This window comes from Corvus kubaryi, unplaced genomic scaffold (assembly GCF_017639235.1).
Source record: "Corvus kubaryi isolate FWS band 111438036 unplaced genomic scaffold, C.kubaryi_AGA036_p1.0 37260, whole genome shotgun sequence".
Lineage (NCBI taxonomy): Eukaryota > Metazoa > Chordata > Aves > Passeriformes > Corvidae > Corvus > Corvus kubaryi.
In genome coordinates this window covers 4,268,918-4,285,610 of record NW_024581077.1, presented here as the reverse complement: position 1 = coordinate 4,285,610, position 16,693 = coordinate 4,268,918, and the positions used below count along the sequence as shown (strand labels likewise).

General features: G+C 42.0%; 1 protein-coding gene across 3 annotated transcripts; it reads left to right on the top strand.

Moving 5' to 3' along the window:
- The first annotated feature begins 6,880 nt into the window (after positions 1–6,880).
- Positions 6,881–16,454, top strand: HIKESHI (heat shock protein nuclear import factor hikeshi). 3 transcript variants are annotated; one of them, XM_042024141.1, is made up of 6 exons: positions 6,894–7,020; positions 7,398–7,506; positions 7,764–8,001; positions 11,692–11,843; positions 14,374–14,492; positions 16,219–16,454. In XM_042024141.1, the coding sequence occupies exons 3-6, from the start codon at positions 7,851–7,853 to the stop codon at positions 16,271–16,273; spliced, it is 477 nt and encodes a 158-aa protein (XP_041880075.1). In that variant the 5' UTR covers positions 6,894–7,020; positions 7,398–7,506; positions 7,764–7,850; the 3' UTR covers positions 16,274–16,454. The 3 variants fall into 3 exon arrangements, with proteins under 3 accessions (XP_041880074.1, XP_041880075.1, XP_041880072.1); XM_042024140.1 differs by lacking the exon at positions 7,398–7,506 and having other exon boundaries at positions 6,881–6,901; XM_042024138.1 differs by lacking the exon at positions 7,398–7,506 and having other exon boundaries at positions 6,904–7,020.
- Positions 16,455–16,693: the final 239 nt, after the last annotated feature.

Genomic DNA, 16,693 nt, shown 5'->3' with positions numbered 1-16,693 from the left:
AAATACAGATAAGGTTTCACAAAGGAAAAATCATTTCTTTTTTCCTCGGTGTTTTTCCAGACTTCCATCCAAGAGTTGCTGGGTACCATAATAGCCTTTGAACTTACCAGGAATTGAAGAATTTCGGGGTGTCTCAGGATTGATCATGCAGCATGTTTTTCCAAATCCAGGAAGCCAAGGTGAACAACATTTCTAATGCATATTTTTAATTACCAGATAGGCAGAGATTAGTTACTATGGTTCAAGTCTTTAAACATGAAAATCCTGCAACCATGATGGAACTTCATTAGAAGTTCACATTCCTTTCACAAGGAAGGGCTACAGGGTTATATTCCGTATTTTCACTAGTAGGTCTTCAGTAACCAACTCAAAAAGCAAGTTCTCTTCTGAAAAAAAGTTCTTCCAGGTTGAATAAAACACATCCCTCATGCCACATTTCTGCATCCAAAGATAGGAGTACATGTATTGTATAAAGCTGATTTATTAGCATGATAATGAGAGTAGGTGCTGCTTTTAGTTACACCTGTCCTTCATGGAAGTATTCCAGCCCACACAAACAGCAAGCACAGATCCAGAATCCAAGTGCACCTCGGCTTAAGCTGACACTAATCTCACCCCTACTGTATCTAGTGAGATGAAACTGAACAAAAAGCACTTGGACAGTTTTGAAATGTAATGAGACCTTCTCGACATCCAGGTTAGCCCCACCAAGACAGCAGCTGTATGCAGTCATGAGTGAAGATTGGAAAAACAGCAATGGAAGGAATGTCAGCAAAGCTGAGGACTCAAAGCACAGCCAAATGACCATGCAGAGAGGTTCTCCATTCTGAAAAGGGAAGGAAAATATAGTCAGATATGATGAAGAGTTACTACAGTTTCTAAGAGCAGGAGTTAACAACCCGTGTAATTAACTACTTACAGCACAATGACAGAGCTTAGTCCGTTCCATACACAGCAAGCCAGCAAGTTGGTATGTGTTACTTCAAACATGTAGCTGTCATGGTCTACCTGACTGCATGCTGTAAAGTGAAACACAAGGAGTTTATCTCCTCACCTGGGGCAGAATGAGTTCAGAAATGGTCAGCTATGATGTCTCAATGTCAAGCTGTAACAGACCAAGACAGGCAAAGTCAACCACCTGCAGTCCTGTGAACAACCCTCAAGATCAGTTCACACCTCACCCTCAAGTAGCTGCATATTCCTTTCGCCTTCTCCCAACACCTGCAGTGAACTCAGTCATCATGGTGTAGAATTTCCTATTCATTTCTTTCAGAAAAACAGGGCAATTTTGCCCACAGAATAGCAACACCAACGGCACATGAGGTAGAAAGCCCCTGCTCCTAGAGAAGCAGTTTTCTTCACTGGGAGTGAGCCATGCCTTGCCCATCTTAGATGCCTGAGATCCTCTGATGCATCAAAGATCTTCTGGCTCTTGTGAATACTTTTTTACAGGGAACATCATGGATTGGCCATCATCAAAAGCTGAGAAACAGCAGCTAATGAGCTGCAGATGACAGGACAGTTCAAGCAAGAACTAAGGGTGAGGAGCCTCCATATGCGCTGTAGATCAACAAGTGACAGGACACCACCACCTGAAGCTGGACTGTCACATTGTCCTGTGTTGCTTTTACCCTTCAGTCACACTATGCCCAGTGAGAAGATATAATATTAAATCTGTTTAAACTAATCCAGATCATTATGCCTAAAACAGTTTGGGAAACATTTAGCAAGCAACCTGAAGAAGCAGAACACTTTAACAGGAGGAGTGATGAACGTGTACTGTTAAACAGAAGACACAAACCTACAGAGCTAGCGCAGCTAGACCTAGAAAGCTATGTTTGGACAATACCTCTTGTTAACATTCATCAATAAATTCCAGAAAATAAGTGTCTTGCTTATGCTATAAATCAATTGAAACTTTTTCCTTAAGTAGTTGTATGCTAGTTTCTTTTTATTCATGCATACAGGGAGGGAGACCAACTTTAGATGAAACAGAATTAAACTGATAACTTTAGGGAAGCCAGACTTGTCCATTTGAAGTGTTTAAGACATGCTTGTAGAGACACTCAAACAGGGTAGGTCTCTAATGAGGTTGTGCAACTTAAAAGGATTTTGTATAACCAGATAGAAATGTCTTTTTAAAAATCCTTACATAGTCATCTACGAAAAATTATTTTGCTGTGAAGTTTACACTCTAAATGCAGCTAGGAAGCCAAGTACTGGGACAGCATACAAAAAAAAGGTTGGCTTGCTTGTGCCCCAAGTCTTGGAGCAGGAGGTGTGGGGATGTGTATCTCTGTGTGTGTGGCATGGGGGAGACTGATGGTCCTTGGGATTATTTGGTTTATCTGTTCCATTACTAGTTTTGATCCTGAAAGTATAGCTCACTGCCTGCCAGTTAATGACAGATCATTAATATATTTGTGAACTGGTTTATGAACTGTTTCATCCCGATTAGGGTTTAAACTGAACAGAGCAGTTTTTCAGCAGAGATACCACCAGAGCCAGTCTGAACTACTGACATGAACAGTGGTTTTTAAAATGCCAAGCCCTGGTATTTTATCACCATCTGCTGGCGATAAAGTGTCATTCACCTAAAAAATGTAAATTCAGTCTCAGCATATACAAAATAATTCTCCCCATAAAGATTCAGAGATCTTAAATGCAGCAAAGACTAGTAAGACATCCATTGAACTCAAGTCCCAAAAAGTCATCTGAGGAACAGATTACATGATCTCCTATATTCTACAAATATCCTGTCATTGCTAAAGCTCTCACAGAACCATAGTCAGGTGCTGTCAGATAACACTGACAAAGGCTTCAAGATTGTTGATAAGTGAAATAAAATTCACAGTACAGACACCAATTTCCTCTCTACCACTGGCAAAGAACAGGTCGTGCAAGGTCAATAAGCCAGGCACTTTTTTGTGACCAAACCAGGGATCATCTCTTTCAGCTGACATGGGGGTTTTAGAACCATTTCCCAAATATCAAAAAAGCAGTACTACTAAAAAGTAAACTATATTCTTCCTCCTTCCTGCCCTCTGCTGCAACCTAATGCCCTTATGCCTTCCCCCATCTCCAGTACTCCTCCTTTCCTCCCTTGTACCTCCTATCAAACCTAAACACCAGCACTGTGAGCTGGAGAAATGACTGGATTCCTCCCACTTAAATTCCCATGTAACTGAGGCTCCTCAGTTAAATGGCTGTACTGCCAAGATGTCTTCTCTAATTACTGGCAACAAAGATGCTCTTCCAGAGGACAGTTTCTGTCTTAGAGGAGCCACTGTCTAGAAAGAACAGAAGGAAACTGTTTTTAATTTAAGTACTTCCCTCAGGTTAAGTTGGGTAAGAAGGGTTCAGTACTCTCTTCTTGCCTTGGTGCTCAACCTAGAGGCAGCTACAGACGAACTTCTGCAGCCCTGGTGAGACTTGTTTAGCATGGATGGAATCTGCGGTGCTACATACATTTCTTCTGAGCACATACAAACTGGGATTCTCCAAATATTTCATATTTAGATACAGGTGAGCTTATTTCCACAGCACCTTTTCTGACTCAAGAATACCTGCCAGCAAATTGCAAGTCTCTCCTCTCACAACATGAGGAAATTAGGGCTTCTGAAAGAATGGGGTCATCCAAATTTTGATTTTTTACCGTGAGCAAAACAATGCTTTTTTTGGCCCGTGTCTTGGAAACAACAGAAACATTCTGGCTGAAACTTTTACATATACAAAAACATAAACTAATGGAAGCACTTACTGAAAAGAGCTTTAGTCCTAATGGTTAAAGTTTGGAAAAGTTGAGAGGCAGCTAAGCAGAGGTCATAATAATGGAAAATTATAATGCAAATTTAAATCTTTTCATATAAAACAGTGCCACCAATAGCACCTGTGTTCACTGTCTCCAGATTTTGATTGCTTTATGCAATTATTTGAACATACTCAAAAGAGCATAACTAGTCTGCAGTTAAGTTGGGCACTTTGGCTCGTTTTTCCAGTCTCCAAGTAAATATTCAGTCTCTGTAGATTTATCTGGTAACTTTTTACTGATCACTATGTCTGCAAACAAAATGCTCAGTGGCTTCAAAAGGGAGAAAATTAACACTTATGGGTCAGCAGCACAGTAAAGCAGCTACACAACAAATACAGGCCACTGCTCAGCACAAAGACAACTACAACCTCTTTCTAAAGTGACCTTAGAGTCATTGACCCTGAACCACTTGACATCACATTCCTGCATGCTCCATTTAGCCTTGTTCCTCTTCTGTCCCTTGAGGCAGCTCCTTCTTCACAATACATAACCCTGTCCTTCCTATCACACGTTTCTACTATCCCAAATGACCTCAACCCTCTTCCTGGTACCAAACAGCAGCTTCATCCAAGCGCTCAAGAAGATGAGCTCTGAGATTCCTCTGGTACACAGAAGAATCAAATCTTGAAACATCCCAGGGTTGTTAAGTCAGGAGAACAGGTCAAGAGTTCATTCTTTGATACCATCTGATCTCACATGGCCAGAAATGAGAGCTTTACCGCCTTCCTGAAATGGGAGAGACGTGCACCTGTGGGCAGATCTGTCCAGTGCCTTCCTGACTGCTGACAGCTAGAACTGGCTGCAGGGCTGACTGCTCCCCTGCAGTGAATCTGGGGGAAACAGAACAAGAAATTACAAGAGTGATCAAAAAATACGGAACAACTTCTGCACAATAAATGACTACATAGGCTGCAACTCCTCAGGTTGGAAAACATGCAAATGACATAAGTTCATGAAATCCTTAATGGTCTGGAGACCAGACAGACAGCAGAAAAATACACTCGCAAACAAAGAGAAAAAGGTGTCCAGAGAAAGAGGAAAGGAGAACTACAAACCACCCCCCCACACACCCCACCCTACCACATGAATATTTTACAAGCTATTGCTGCTTTTGCAACTGTGACTAATGTGAAAAGAAGTACAAGAAAAATACCCTTTATTCAGAAAAAAATTACTTTTCACAGTTCTTGCTCATCCAGCATCCACACCTCGCTGCACCCACGTTCAGACACGTGTAGATGCTGCTGGTCTGTGTGTTCAGGTGGGATGCCAGCACATATTTTGGCACACCACCCACCACCCTATGGGTGAAGTTTTGTGTCAGTCTGGACTCAGCCTGCCTGAGGTTTCTTCCTCTTACTCCTGCCTTTGCCTCACCCAGGAACAGAATCTTCTTCTCAGAGGTTCTCTACATATAACTGTTTTCTGTGTTGTGCCACTATCTGTTACTATTGAATAGGAAGTATTTGCCCTTACTGCACACATGGAACATGCCGGCTCTGTATGACCTTCTTTTACCTAAATGGCATTAAGGCATGGATCTTAGTAGGGTTGGAGTGGGCATCTGTCTCACAAGTAAGTTCTAGAGCAACTTCATAAACAGGCTGAGATTAGCTTTTGGCAGGGGGAGTAGCAATAGCTCTTCACAGAAAGCTCAACAAGTATTAGATAAATAGTAAATAATTAGGTTTAAATTAAAAAAAAAAAACCAACATGCCTAAGCAAGAGTGCATGAGAGCCCTGCTGAGATCAGGCCTGCAAGATGGGGTTGCTCTGAGCATTTTAGACATGGTGTAATCTCAGAGGTTTGCACCAAGTTGGCAATCTGAGCTCTTCCCTAATTAGCAGATTTCTTGTTGTGTCTCAGTAGCTGCACTGCACAGCTTGGCCACCCTGCACTAATTTGCAACATCTCAAGCTTTAAAACACTTTCTTTCTTTCCAGTTCATCAGGGCCAGCTGGAAAAGCACCTGCCAAGCGGAGAACTCACTTGCAAATGTTCTAATCCAAAATGAGGCCTGGGACTCAGCAGTTCTGCACTATTGCCTCAAGACTTCTTACACCTGGGCTTCTTACTAAATCCAAGAGGTGAATCAGACAGAAGTACATATTCCATCTTGCCTGTACAAATAACTGTGGGCTAGCATAACAATTTTTAATTGCTCTCGTAATTCCCTCACATCTTCACACTGCAAGGGACGGGTTGGTTACTCCATCTGGTAGCAGGCACTGGGGTCTTCATTTTGTTTAAGGTTTTAGCATTTGGAAAGGCAGCATGATCCTTTGCTAAAACTTATCTACCACAAAGTGGGCAACAAAAGCAACCCTGGGAGCTTCCCCAGTGATAGACCTCTGCCATAAGCCACAAGTGCAGTGCCCAGGGCCTGGGATGGCTGAGGACAGGAGAAGCTGTTCACCAAAGGTGATCCTGGGTGCAGGAAAAGACCCTGACATTTCCTACAGCGATGGGTCTAATCACAGGTTTCAGAGTCCATGGCAGCACACTGGCACAGTAAAGTGGAGAGGTTTCATACAGATTTCTGACAGAAATACTAACACAGGTATGATTAAGATTGAAGCATGAATTAAAATACCTGTGTAAACACCAAAAGACACAACAGAACAAGATTTAAAAGAATGGCTTCTACTGGAAGTGCAGAACACTGTTCCCAGTCAAAGTGAGCCAGCCTGTGCTCTGACACCCAAGAGACCACAAGCAGTGAAGCATAAGAACTTCCCTCAGCCAAAAGAAGACAGGTGCAGCTTACATTGCAGTAACTTGAAAGAACTGCCCTGTAAACAGAGATTGAAAAACAAGCTTTGTGTCTTGAGCGGAGGGGAACCTTTATCGTAATTTATGGAGATTTAACAGATGATTTGCTTCTCTTTATCTCCCTGTTCATTTTCTTCCTGTGTCACCTGCTTGATTTCATGCCAAGTCTAGATATTACCGCGGTGACGCGAAAGAACTACGGCTCCCATCATGCTCCGGCGCGGCCCACCCACACTGCCTGTGCGCGGCTGCGCGTTGCACCGCGGGAGTTGTAGTCCGTGGCGGCAGCGCCGCGGAAGTGACTCGGCGGCACCGGGGTGAGCGGGGGCGTGTTGACTTTCCGGGGACGGCGCTCATGGAGGCTCGGGAGTAGCGAGGCGTCTGAGGGGGTTCGCTGGCCGCCGCCATGTTCGGCTGCCTGGTGGCGGGCAGGCTGGTGAGCGCTACCCGGGCCCGGGCGGGGCCCTCAACCCGCTCGGGGCCGGGGTGGAGCTGGCTCAGGGCCCTTCGCCCCCCCACGCCGGGCCCCAGACAGGGGGCCGCGCCTGCCCGGCGCTCGGCTGGCCCCTGCCCCGCGTCCCCACAGGCAGCTGCCTTGTAGAGCGTCCTTGCCGGCAGGCGCTTGCCATCCCCCTGTCAATGTTGTCTCCTCAGAGACAAGCTGGGAGCTTAAAAGAAGCTTTTTAAGGCTAGATTGTGCCTTGGCTGCAAGGATGTGGCATCTCGGGTAAAGAAGAGGGTATCTTTTGCTCTGGCATTCAGCCATCCTTCTGCTGCCTTTCTCAAGGTCTATTGTATTTCCTATGTGAACAGGTGTCCATGATCCTGGGGTTGTGCCAGCCAGGTGGTCAACAGCCACTTCTTAGTGACTTGGCAACCTCTTCTGCACCCTATTTTCCTCCTACGCACATGGGGAGCGAAGGTATTCTGATCCTGTAGTCCCGGGTGGGATATGTGTTCAGTGCAGGTAGAACAAGACTGTTGTGTCTTTCTGGTAGTATTTTTTTCAGTTGTTCTTCTGCTGTGTTTGGCTTTTATCTGGCTATTTGCTCTTTAGGCTAGTATGTTCCTCACCTTTTGTTATGTACCTCTTTAGGTGTATTTCTGTGAAAGGAAATTCACAGTTACAGATGAAGATGGAAAACGTGTTAATACTAATAAAGGTTTTGTTCTCTTTAGGTACAAGCTGCACCCCAACAAGTGGCTGAAGACAAATTTGTATTTGATCTACCAGACTATGAAAACATCAACCATGTAGTGGTCTTCATGCTGGGAACTATACCATTTCCAGATGGAATGGGAGGATCTGTCTATTTTTGTTACCCAGACCAGAGTGGGATGGCAGTGTGGCAGCTGCTGGGGTTTGTCACTAATGAGAAGCCAAGTGCCATCTTCAAAATTTCTGGTCTGAAATCTGGTAAGACTGGTAGAACATAGAAATCAGTGAAACAGATGTGTTCCTGAATGCATAAGGGATCCATGTGTGAAGGCTGCTTTGAACAAAAAGCTACTTTTTTTCAAAGAAGCTCAAGAAACAAAAAACTCAGTGTTTTCAGATAGTTCTGAGCAGATGTACTAGAAGCAGCCTGTCAGCTTCATGGAAGTCTGTCTGCGTGTTACTGTTCCTTGTGAAATTTCTTGTCGTCTTCTCTTGTGTGTGGTGTTGATCTGGAAATTCCTTTAAGCAGACTGGATGTGTTTTGGTGCTTCTGTATAGAGAACCTGAGGAAAAAGGATCCTGTAACTTCCTTAGCATGTTTTTAGGCATTTGTCTAGACATGCCAGCAGCATTTTCTTTCTGCTTCTTCTGCTAAGCAATTGTATTGTTTGTAGCACAGGCAGGTTTTGCAGGGAGTAGAGCCTGGCAGTGATTTCTGACAGCTGGCACTACCCAGCCAGCGGCAGTTGCGCTATAGAATTGTTCAATAGTGGATGTCCTCATTGGAATGCAGGTTTCCAAATGTTTTAGTACTTTCGGTATGTTGAGTAGGGGGGGTGTCTGTGTGTGTGTGTTTTCCTAAATATGTGAGGGGGTTGCTATGTGCATTATAAAAATGGTGACACATTCCAAAGGCACACCTTTGTCATATGAAAGGGAGAGATACATCAGTCAAGCAGCTTAAAGTGATACAATGATAAAGCAGTACACATCTTTTTTAGGCTTGGGAGTAGTCTGCATCTTTAACTTGAATCTCTGTTTAATTAAGCGTTGAGGTTGTTGTGCTGTAATGTTTTCATTCCTAGCATGGCAGGCATGCTTTCTTTTGAGTCAGTCCTGGATGTGGCAGTATGGTATGAGATAAGGGCTCTCAAGCTGAAGAGCAAAATGAATTCTGATCATACACATTCCTCAAAAATTTGGGCTTTCTTCAGAAGAGGGAGCAACCACAGGGAGAGTTTGGGGGGATGTTATTTTGCATATCCCAAAGCTGTGTGGTTAGTGCAACAGTAAAGCATATCACCAGTGCTTTTGGCATATGTTTCTCATGCTTGAAAGATTTGCTGATGTATGCTCTGAGACACAGCTTTGGAAGAAAATGCATTTTCAGATGCTTTTTGCATGATTAGCCATAATTTCCAAGTAAGGGCTGCTCTCGAGGAAGAACTCAGTGACATAGTTGAACACATTTGCAGTGCCTTGAGGTGCTGCTGTGTTTGATTTGAGCAGCAGAGAGCTCTGCCGTTCCCATCGTTGTCTGCAGCTTATCTCTGACAATCTTAAGTTTCCATGGCCATAAACAATTTTGAGATGGAGAGGACTATGTAACAGAGAGCTGGAATCTTTGAGAGACGTTAGTGATACTTGAACTCTGCATTTTGGGTTTAATACCTTGTTGAGAGGACCAAAGGTGTGTCCCTGTCAGCTCCCTGGGAAGCAGTGGTTGTAGCAGAGTTTCATTTGTTTATGCATAAAGAAGGGGCTTAGAAATGCTCCCTGCCTTGGAATTGTAAGGGTTTTTGGTGTTCAGTTGTGCCTGAAGGAGTGGTAGAAATAGAAAACAAAGTTTGGACTTCTATTTTGCACCCTTACTGGAAGTATGTTCACAAGTGGGATCAGAGTTACAGGATAGCCTTTTCCATGACAGACTTTTGTGCTGTGATGCTGTTTATGCTCTAATATGATGTCTGCATTTGAGGCCTACACATGCATAAGGGTTTTGTTGTGATTGGGTTTAAAGGTAATGAAGGCTCAATCACTGAATTAAGGGTTCAATGAAGGGAAAGAAATGGGTGGAAAAATACTCTTCTGATAGCAGTTGCTCTGCTGTGATGTAATGTGTTGGAGAGTGTAGGGTCTGAGTGCAAAAACCAGAGCTTGTATTTCAGTACTGATTAACGTTCTCTGCACTTGTAAGGTTTGGAATGCTAATTGCAAGAGCCAAGCATGGATAATGTGGAGTATATTTCTCCTGGTGTAAGGATGGCAGTGGATGCTTTTATTTCACCCTTTTAGGCAGACATCTTTCCAGGCCCATGGTTCCATGGGAGTTCATGCAAAGTGAATGGAATGGATGTGTTTTATTGTTTGGATCATGACTGTCTAAAGTAATCATACATTGTAATGGATGCAACTTAGTGTTGCTTGAGGATGTTACATTTTTATTGTAACGTCTGCTTCTCAGGTGAAGATGCTACAAGATGCAAAACTTGTACCAGCTTTGTTGCTATTGGGATACTTTAATAATGACCTCGATACTTGGTTTCTGATAGCTTGTATCAAGCAAGGATCTATCAACAGCAAATGCTGAGATCAAACAACAATGACATTTCTCAGAAGAAGTACTAAATAGCATGTCAGGAGATGAACTCTCTTCTTACCTTGTGTAGAGTAACATTTCAATAGGAGTACTTGACTCATAAGGTGGTACTATATTGCAGTTGTAGGCTCTGGAGTGAGAAGTAAGCACTTCAATTGAAAAGGGTGCTGAGTTTGTAAATGTCCTTTCGATATGGGTTGGCTGTTTGCTTCTTTGTGCCTTGTGTCTCTGCAGAGGAATGGTCAAGTTCCTGAGGTCTTCAGTCTTGATCTCGGTTCAACTTGTCAAACTGTTTTTGCTGGCTGAGTTTTTGACTAAGTCAGATGGTGCTTTAGATCTTAGTGGAACTAAGTCAGATGGTGCTTTTGATCTCCATTAGCCTTTCTTGCAGCTCAAGATAGTGCTGACTGGTCTACAGGACAGCTCTTGATTAGGTTTGCTTTCTCCTGCTAGTAAGAGGTCAGAGTGCTGCTGAAACATTGCCTCTGTGTTAAGAGGGTACTTGATTATTGTGTTCCCACAAACACAGGTGCAGTATTAGTGTTTGTGTACTGATAGCATGGTGGTCCCGCAGACCTTTTCCTGCATTTTCATTTAGAGGTGCTGACAGAAGAGTACATGATTTAAGTGACTCTGAATGTCTGTCCTTGTTGCAGAGACCTTGGCTGAAGCTGGGTCTGAAAGTATGGGTTGAGAAAGGTCAGAAGTGAGGGCAGAGGGCTGGGATGATGCCTGTGTGAGTGGCATGCAATTTGGGGGGTTCCTTGTTTTCTCTGTGGCACTTGCAAAGTCAAAGGCCTTTCTGTTCCATGACTATTTCTTTGACCTTTGCTGCTTTTGGTAGGTTTTAGCAGTTCAGAGGAGACCTGGGGCTGAGTCAGAGGGATCTTAAACTAGTGTACTCTACTTTTTCAGAGCACAAACAGCTTCAATAGAACCTGGTTTTAATGAGTGAATCAAACAACTTCAGCAGTGCTGCATGTTTCCAGTTTATCTGCAATTGCCAAAATGTGAATTAAAAGCTTGCTTCCTGTAGAGAAAGGTTCTGCTGTCTTTCACTAACTGGTCATATTTCCTCTTGAATCCATTTACTTCACAGGGAGCTTTAAAGTCTTTTCTGTTTTTTAGACATTTCCTTGTGATCTGTTGTGCTTTTTAAATGTACCAATCACAACCTTCCATCTGTTGTGCTTGTGTGTACTTGTGCCTGTTTTTCTGTATTTCTGAGATAGGGAGACCCCTCTGGTGGGAGCTGGGGAATACCTTCTGCAGGAGAAACATGGTGGTTTAAGTTACACAGCCTTTACATATGTGCCAAACCTAATGAGCGCTGTTCATGGTGCTTTCAGGGAAGGGAAGTCAACATCCCTTTGGTGCCATGAACCTCCCACAGACGCCATCAGTAGCTCAGATTGGAATCTCGGTGGAACTGCTGGAGAACCTGGCCCAGCAGACTCCTGTTGCAAGTGCTGCTGTGTCATCAGTAGATTCATTCACAGAGGTAGCCTGGACATTCTGTTTTCAGAAATTCTCTGTACTATGAAAGTCTCAAGAACTGAGCCTCTGAAGGACTAATTGGGGAGTGGGTAGGGGAAGCTGCTGTGGGTGGCAGTAGGATTGTAACCAACCTAATAATTGTCAAATGATTTGGTTGGATGCTTTAATACTGTGAAATTGCTTTTTCTTACACTGAAAAACTGTCTCCTGTAAAAGACTGGAATTTGCATGCTCAGTGGCATGAGGCCAAGAAATTCAGTTGTGTCAGTGTCACTCTACTGTAAAATTATTTATGATACGTCCTTATAGGAGCAGCTACGACTAAATACATGGAAGAGAGAGTGGATCTTTGGTGATTGGTAGGTGCTGAAACGTCAGTACGTAGACTTGCAGGGATGGTCAAAAATTACTCACAAGTTAAGGCAAATGTGGGCATGGATGCAGATAGATATCCAGCTGTTCCACTTTCCCTATAGAAATCCTTCTAATGTAGCTCTGCAGAATTATAGAATTATGCCCTTTCCCACAGAAAGTTTTTTTTTTCCCCCAGTGCCTTCCCTGTGCATCAGGCCTTGGGCTACAATATGTGCCATTTTTTAACCCAGCCTGTCCATTGGTTTGAACCTCTGGAAGTCCTCAACCAGCTCTGGCAGTTAATTGGCAGTCTAACAGCAGTCCAAGGCAAGCTAGACCTGCATGGTGGGTCTTGATTTCCCTAACACTGATGGCTCTGGCATTTTCTTTAAACATTTCAGCAGCTGGTGAGGCTTTTCTTCAGGCTTTTTTTACGTTCTCACTTTCCTTCCAGGTGCTTGCTGAGGGAGACTGGTAATTGTACAGTAATCCTGATACTGTAGCTGATGTTCTTTGGCAGTTTATACACATTGTAGCTCCAGATAGGTAATGTCTCTTGGAGAAAGTTACCATGACTAGCATGACTAGGAGTTGACCAACAGCTATTTTTGTATAGTACAGTTAATTGACCTTTTCTGGAGTTGTTAGGGGCAAAGGACACCTAAATAATACTTCTGATTCCACCAATTTCTACCACAGGAGTAGTTAAGTTATGAGGAATAACGTGCCACATCAGGTCATTTGCAAGGTGGTTCGTGGATTTTTCTGGCAGTACTATTTAAAGAAAAAAAAGAAAACACCTCATGATTGCATAACATTTTTACAAACATTATTTTCAGTTAAGTGATTTTTTCTATTAAAAAAGAACAACATCTAACTCTGAGCATCTAACTTAACTGAAATTGTAATTGCCTTCAAGGAATGCAGTTGACCCAAAGGCTGAAGTAGTACTTACTCCTACAGAGAAAATGTGTGAGGTCAAAGTTGAAGGAGACCTTTGAGGGTTTGCAGAGGAAGGGCATATATGACTGGGAGTATATTTGTGAATAACTAATGGCTTTCATTTAATATTTGACATCAGCTCTTTGGAACTGCTACATTATAGCAATAAAAGTATTTTTTTAATGGCACAGTCATCTGTTGCTACCTTAAGTTAAGGAGTTGCTCTCGTATTACATTTTTAGTAAGGTTTTATGAAGATTTATTATTGAATATGTCTTTTTTATGTATATAAAGTTAAAGGTAGGACAAAACTGTAGAGTTCTGCATGTGAGTGGGGTGAGATTGAGAGTAGGGTTCGGGGATATTATTTCTTCTGCTCCTTTTGTCAGAGGGGAGCACAAGACTGTACATATATTAACTCAGGCTCCGTTTTCCTGCATCATTTCACTGTCTATTAAATTTTCTATATGAAAATTGCTTGTTCTCCCATCCAAACAAGGCATAACTTTAAAAAAAAAAAAAGAATAGGGGAAATAAGGAGGTACCCGTAGACTTGTGTATTTTTAGACTGGCTGGGAATGTCCTACAACCGCATCCTCTGCACATAGGGCTTGCTATTTTTTGGCCTTTCACTCTTTTGCTTTCCTAGTCCTACAGTTTAGGAGTGCCCTGGGCATTCTTTAGGTGTTTTCCCCACAATATCTTGTGGTAAAAGATGCCAGGACAGCAGCCCTTGTGTGGGGAATGCTGAAGGAAATTGCCCTGTCACTGGAGTCTGATGAGTTGTAACTAGACAGATTGCAGACTTTTCCAATGGTTTAACAAAAAGTGCTTTTCTGGGAGCTGGAATGGCAGCTTTGGCCCAGTCTGGAATTTGTCCGATGATTTAATTTTGAGGAGAGGCACAGCTCTTGTCACTTTGTCACAAACAGAAAATGTTCTTACCAAAGCTGTTTGTCCAGCTTTTTGTCCAGCTGGATGAAATTGAGCAGGGAGAGGGCAAGTGAAGACTCTTAAAATGATTTCTGGATGCTGGATAGATCTGAGGGCAAGAGTGAAACATAGGATGTTTTGATCAATTTAAAACATATGTCTCTAGACTATATCCACTTTCCCACTGTGTTTTAGATGACAATGCTAAAATTACTTCATATAGAAGCTGTATATCTGTTAAACTTTCACACAAAAATTCAAATTGAAGAAAGAACTTCCTTAAAATGTCTCTTCTTTTTTTTCAGTTCACTCAGAAGATGTTGGATAACTTCTATAACTTTGCTTCCTCGTTTGCTGTTACTCAGGCACAGATGACCCCAAATCCTTCTGAAGCTTTCATTCCTGCAAATGTAGTTCTGAAATGGTAATGGCAATGATCTCTAGTAACAAATGTTCTTTTTTTCTAGGCATTAGACCCTCATTTCTAAGCACTGAACTACTGTCATGCAATTCAGTGAGATGATGCAAAAGTGTGTAAAATTGTTGTTGTTTATTTCTAGTATAGAGAGGTCCTGCCCACTGTTTTTGTATTTATTTGTCAGCTTTTTTTTTTTGTTAGAAAAGTGCTATGCAACCAATTAAGCTTTTTTGGTTCTAAAAAAGTTGCCTTTGACATATGTGCATTTGAACTGTGCTGCTGATAATGCAAATGCTCTGGAGTTGTGGGAGGACAGAACACACTGGTACTTGTCAATTTGTGCTTATTTGTTTTACTTGGTCTCTTCCTAGACATAGTTCCAGCATAGTTGCCTTACTTATGAGTATGTGAGAGGTGATGAAATCATGTTCGTAACTGACCTGGTTCTGTCACCCAAGATCCTTGAGAGTAAATGCACAAGTCCCTCTGAGAGTTGTTTTCCAGGGACTGGTTTAATAACTGTCTGGGGTGTAGTCTGGAGATAAATTGTGAACTGCAGGCAATCCTTTAGGGTATCTGAAAATGTCTTTCCTATCAGTTTGGCCTTATTTATTTAGCCTCTGCAGTATTAACTTAAGCCCTTTTCAAATCGGTATTTTAGGCTGGTTGAATAGTTTTATCATTAGTACAGATCTCATGAATATGCAAGCAGTTGATGTGAGCCGTATGTTTTGTTTGGGAGTGTAATTTGATGCAGATCCCTTGTGTTTTGAAGGTAACTACAAACTCCATGAACATGTGTGGGTAAAGTCTCTGATGTAACTTGTCAGTGCCTGGGTGAGGCTGAGTGGGTTTAAAACCCTTCAGACTCTTTTCTCATTTGAGTTGGGCTGTGAACTGAGGAGAACAGTACCTTTTGATTCCTTACATTTTGGGTTTGTGAGGATTAAAAGTGGGTTTTTAACTTTTGTGGCTCGAAGCCTATAGTCTTCTCTTATTTTTTTCTTTTTCTTTTAGAAAGGCACAGAAATTGTATATTGTGCCTATTTCGTCACTGTATGTCAACAGTGAATTCTGATGCTCAGTTTGTTTATGGTTTGCTTCGAGTATGGAAAGTGAAATTAGGACAGCGTGTGTGCATACATGTTTGCATTATGTGTTAGAGAATTATATTTCCTCATTTGATTTTATTAAAACGTTACCATTCAGCCTCAGATTCACACTTTTACCTGCCCAGACTTTGATTTCCTAGCCCAAAAAATGTCATGCATAAAACAGCCACTTATAAATTCATAGACCTTTATGACGGAGTCCAACCATTCACCTCCTGCTGCCAAGTGCACCCCTAGCCCAGGGCCAATAAAACATGTCCACACATCTTTTAAACACCGCTAAGGAAGGTGACTCCACCACTTCCAGTACTTGACAACCCTTTCAGTGAGGAAATTTCTCCTCATATCCAGTCTAAGTTCACTTACAATTTTACTACGCTTGAATACTCCTCTGGGATACTGCTGTCATTATCTTGTCAATCTTGTTGAAATACACAAGTCTAACTGCAAATATTCTTGATTACGCAAATGGATTTTGGATTTACTAATGTCCTGATGTGAAGTAGATGTAGTTTATCATGTTCTCTGCATAGACTAAATTATTTGTACCCTTTTTAAAAAAGACAATTTTATATGCAGTAGCTGTTATTTTTTAGTTGGTTTTTTGTTATTTTTTCTAGGTATGAGAACTTCCAGAGACGTCTGACACAGAACCCTCTCTTTTGGAAAACATAAGCTTAAATTCTGTCATTTGGAGTTCTTTCTAAAGCGTTACCAGAAAGATGCATCAAGTAACTCTGCTGAAGATTTCTGGGGGGAGGGGGGAAAACTCAAACAACGATTAGTCTAAATAGACAAACTAGTAACTTTTATATTACTCTTGAACAGTATTTAAAATTAAAACCAATGGAAACAACTTGTCTGCATGTTGGCTTATTTAACAGACATGCCTGGCTGCAACAAGAAATCAGTGTTCCATGTAGAAATACTTTTTTGAAACTGCATTTAAAGTGGAAAAAATTACAAGATGAAAAATGGCAGCACTGTGTCATACTTGTGTGGTGCTTTAGGGAGTTGTACACAAAACAAATACAGTTTTTCTTTCTTTACCTCATTTGAAGGGTGATCAGGCAGATGTGAATATGCTGATGGTTT

Bases quoted from the DNA above. Each gene is read 5' to 3' on its own strand.
- HIKESHI (XM_042024138.1), top strand. From the start codon at position 6,991: ATGTTCGGCTGCCTGGTGGCGGGCAGGCTG. The intron at 7,021-7,763 runs GTGAGCGCTACC...TGTTCTCTTTAG, and splicing joins GCCTGGTGGCGGGCAGGCTG to GTACAAGCTGCACCCCAACA. The intron at 11,844-14,373 runs GTAGCCTGGACA...CTTTTTTTTCAG, and splicing joins CAGTAGATTCATTCACAGAG to TTCACTCAGAAGATGTTGGA.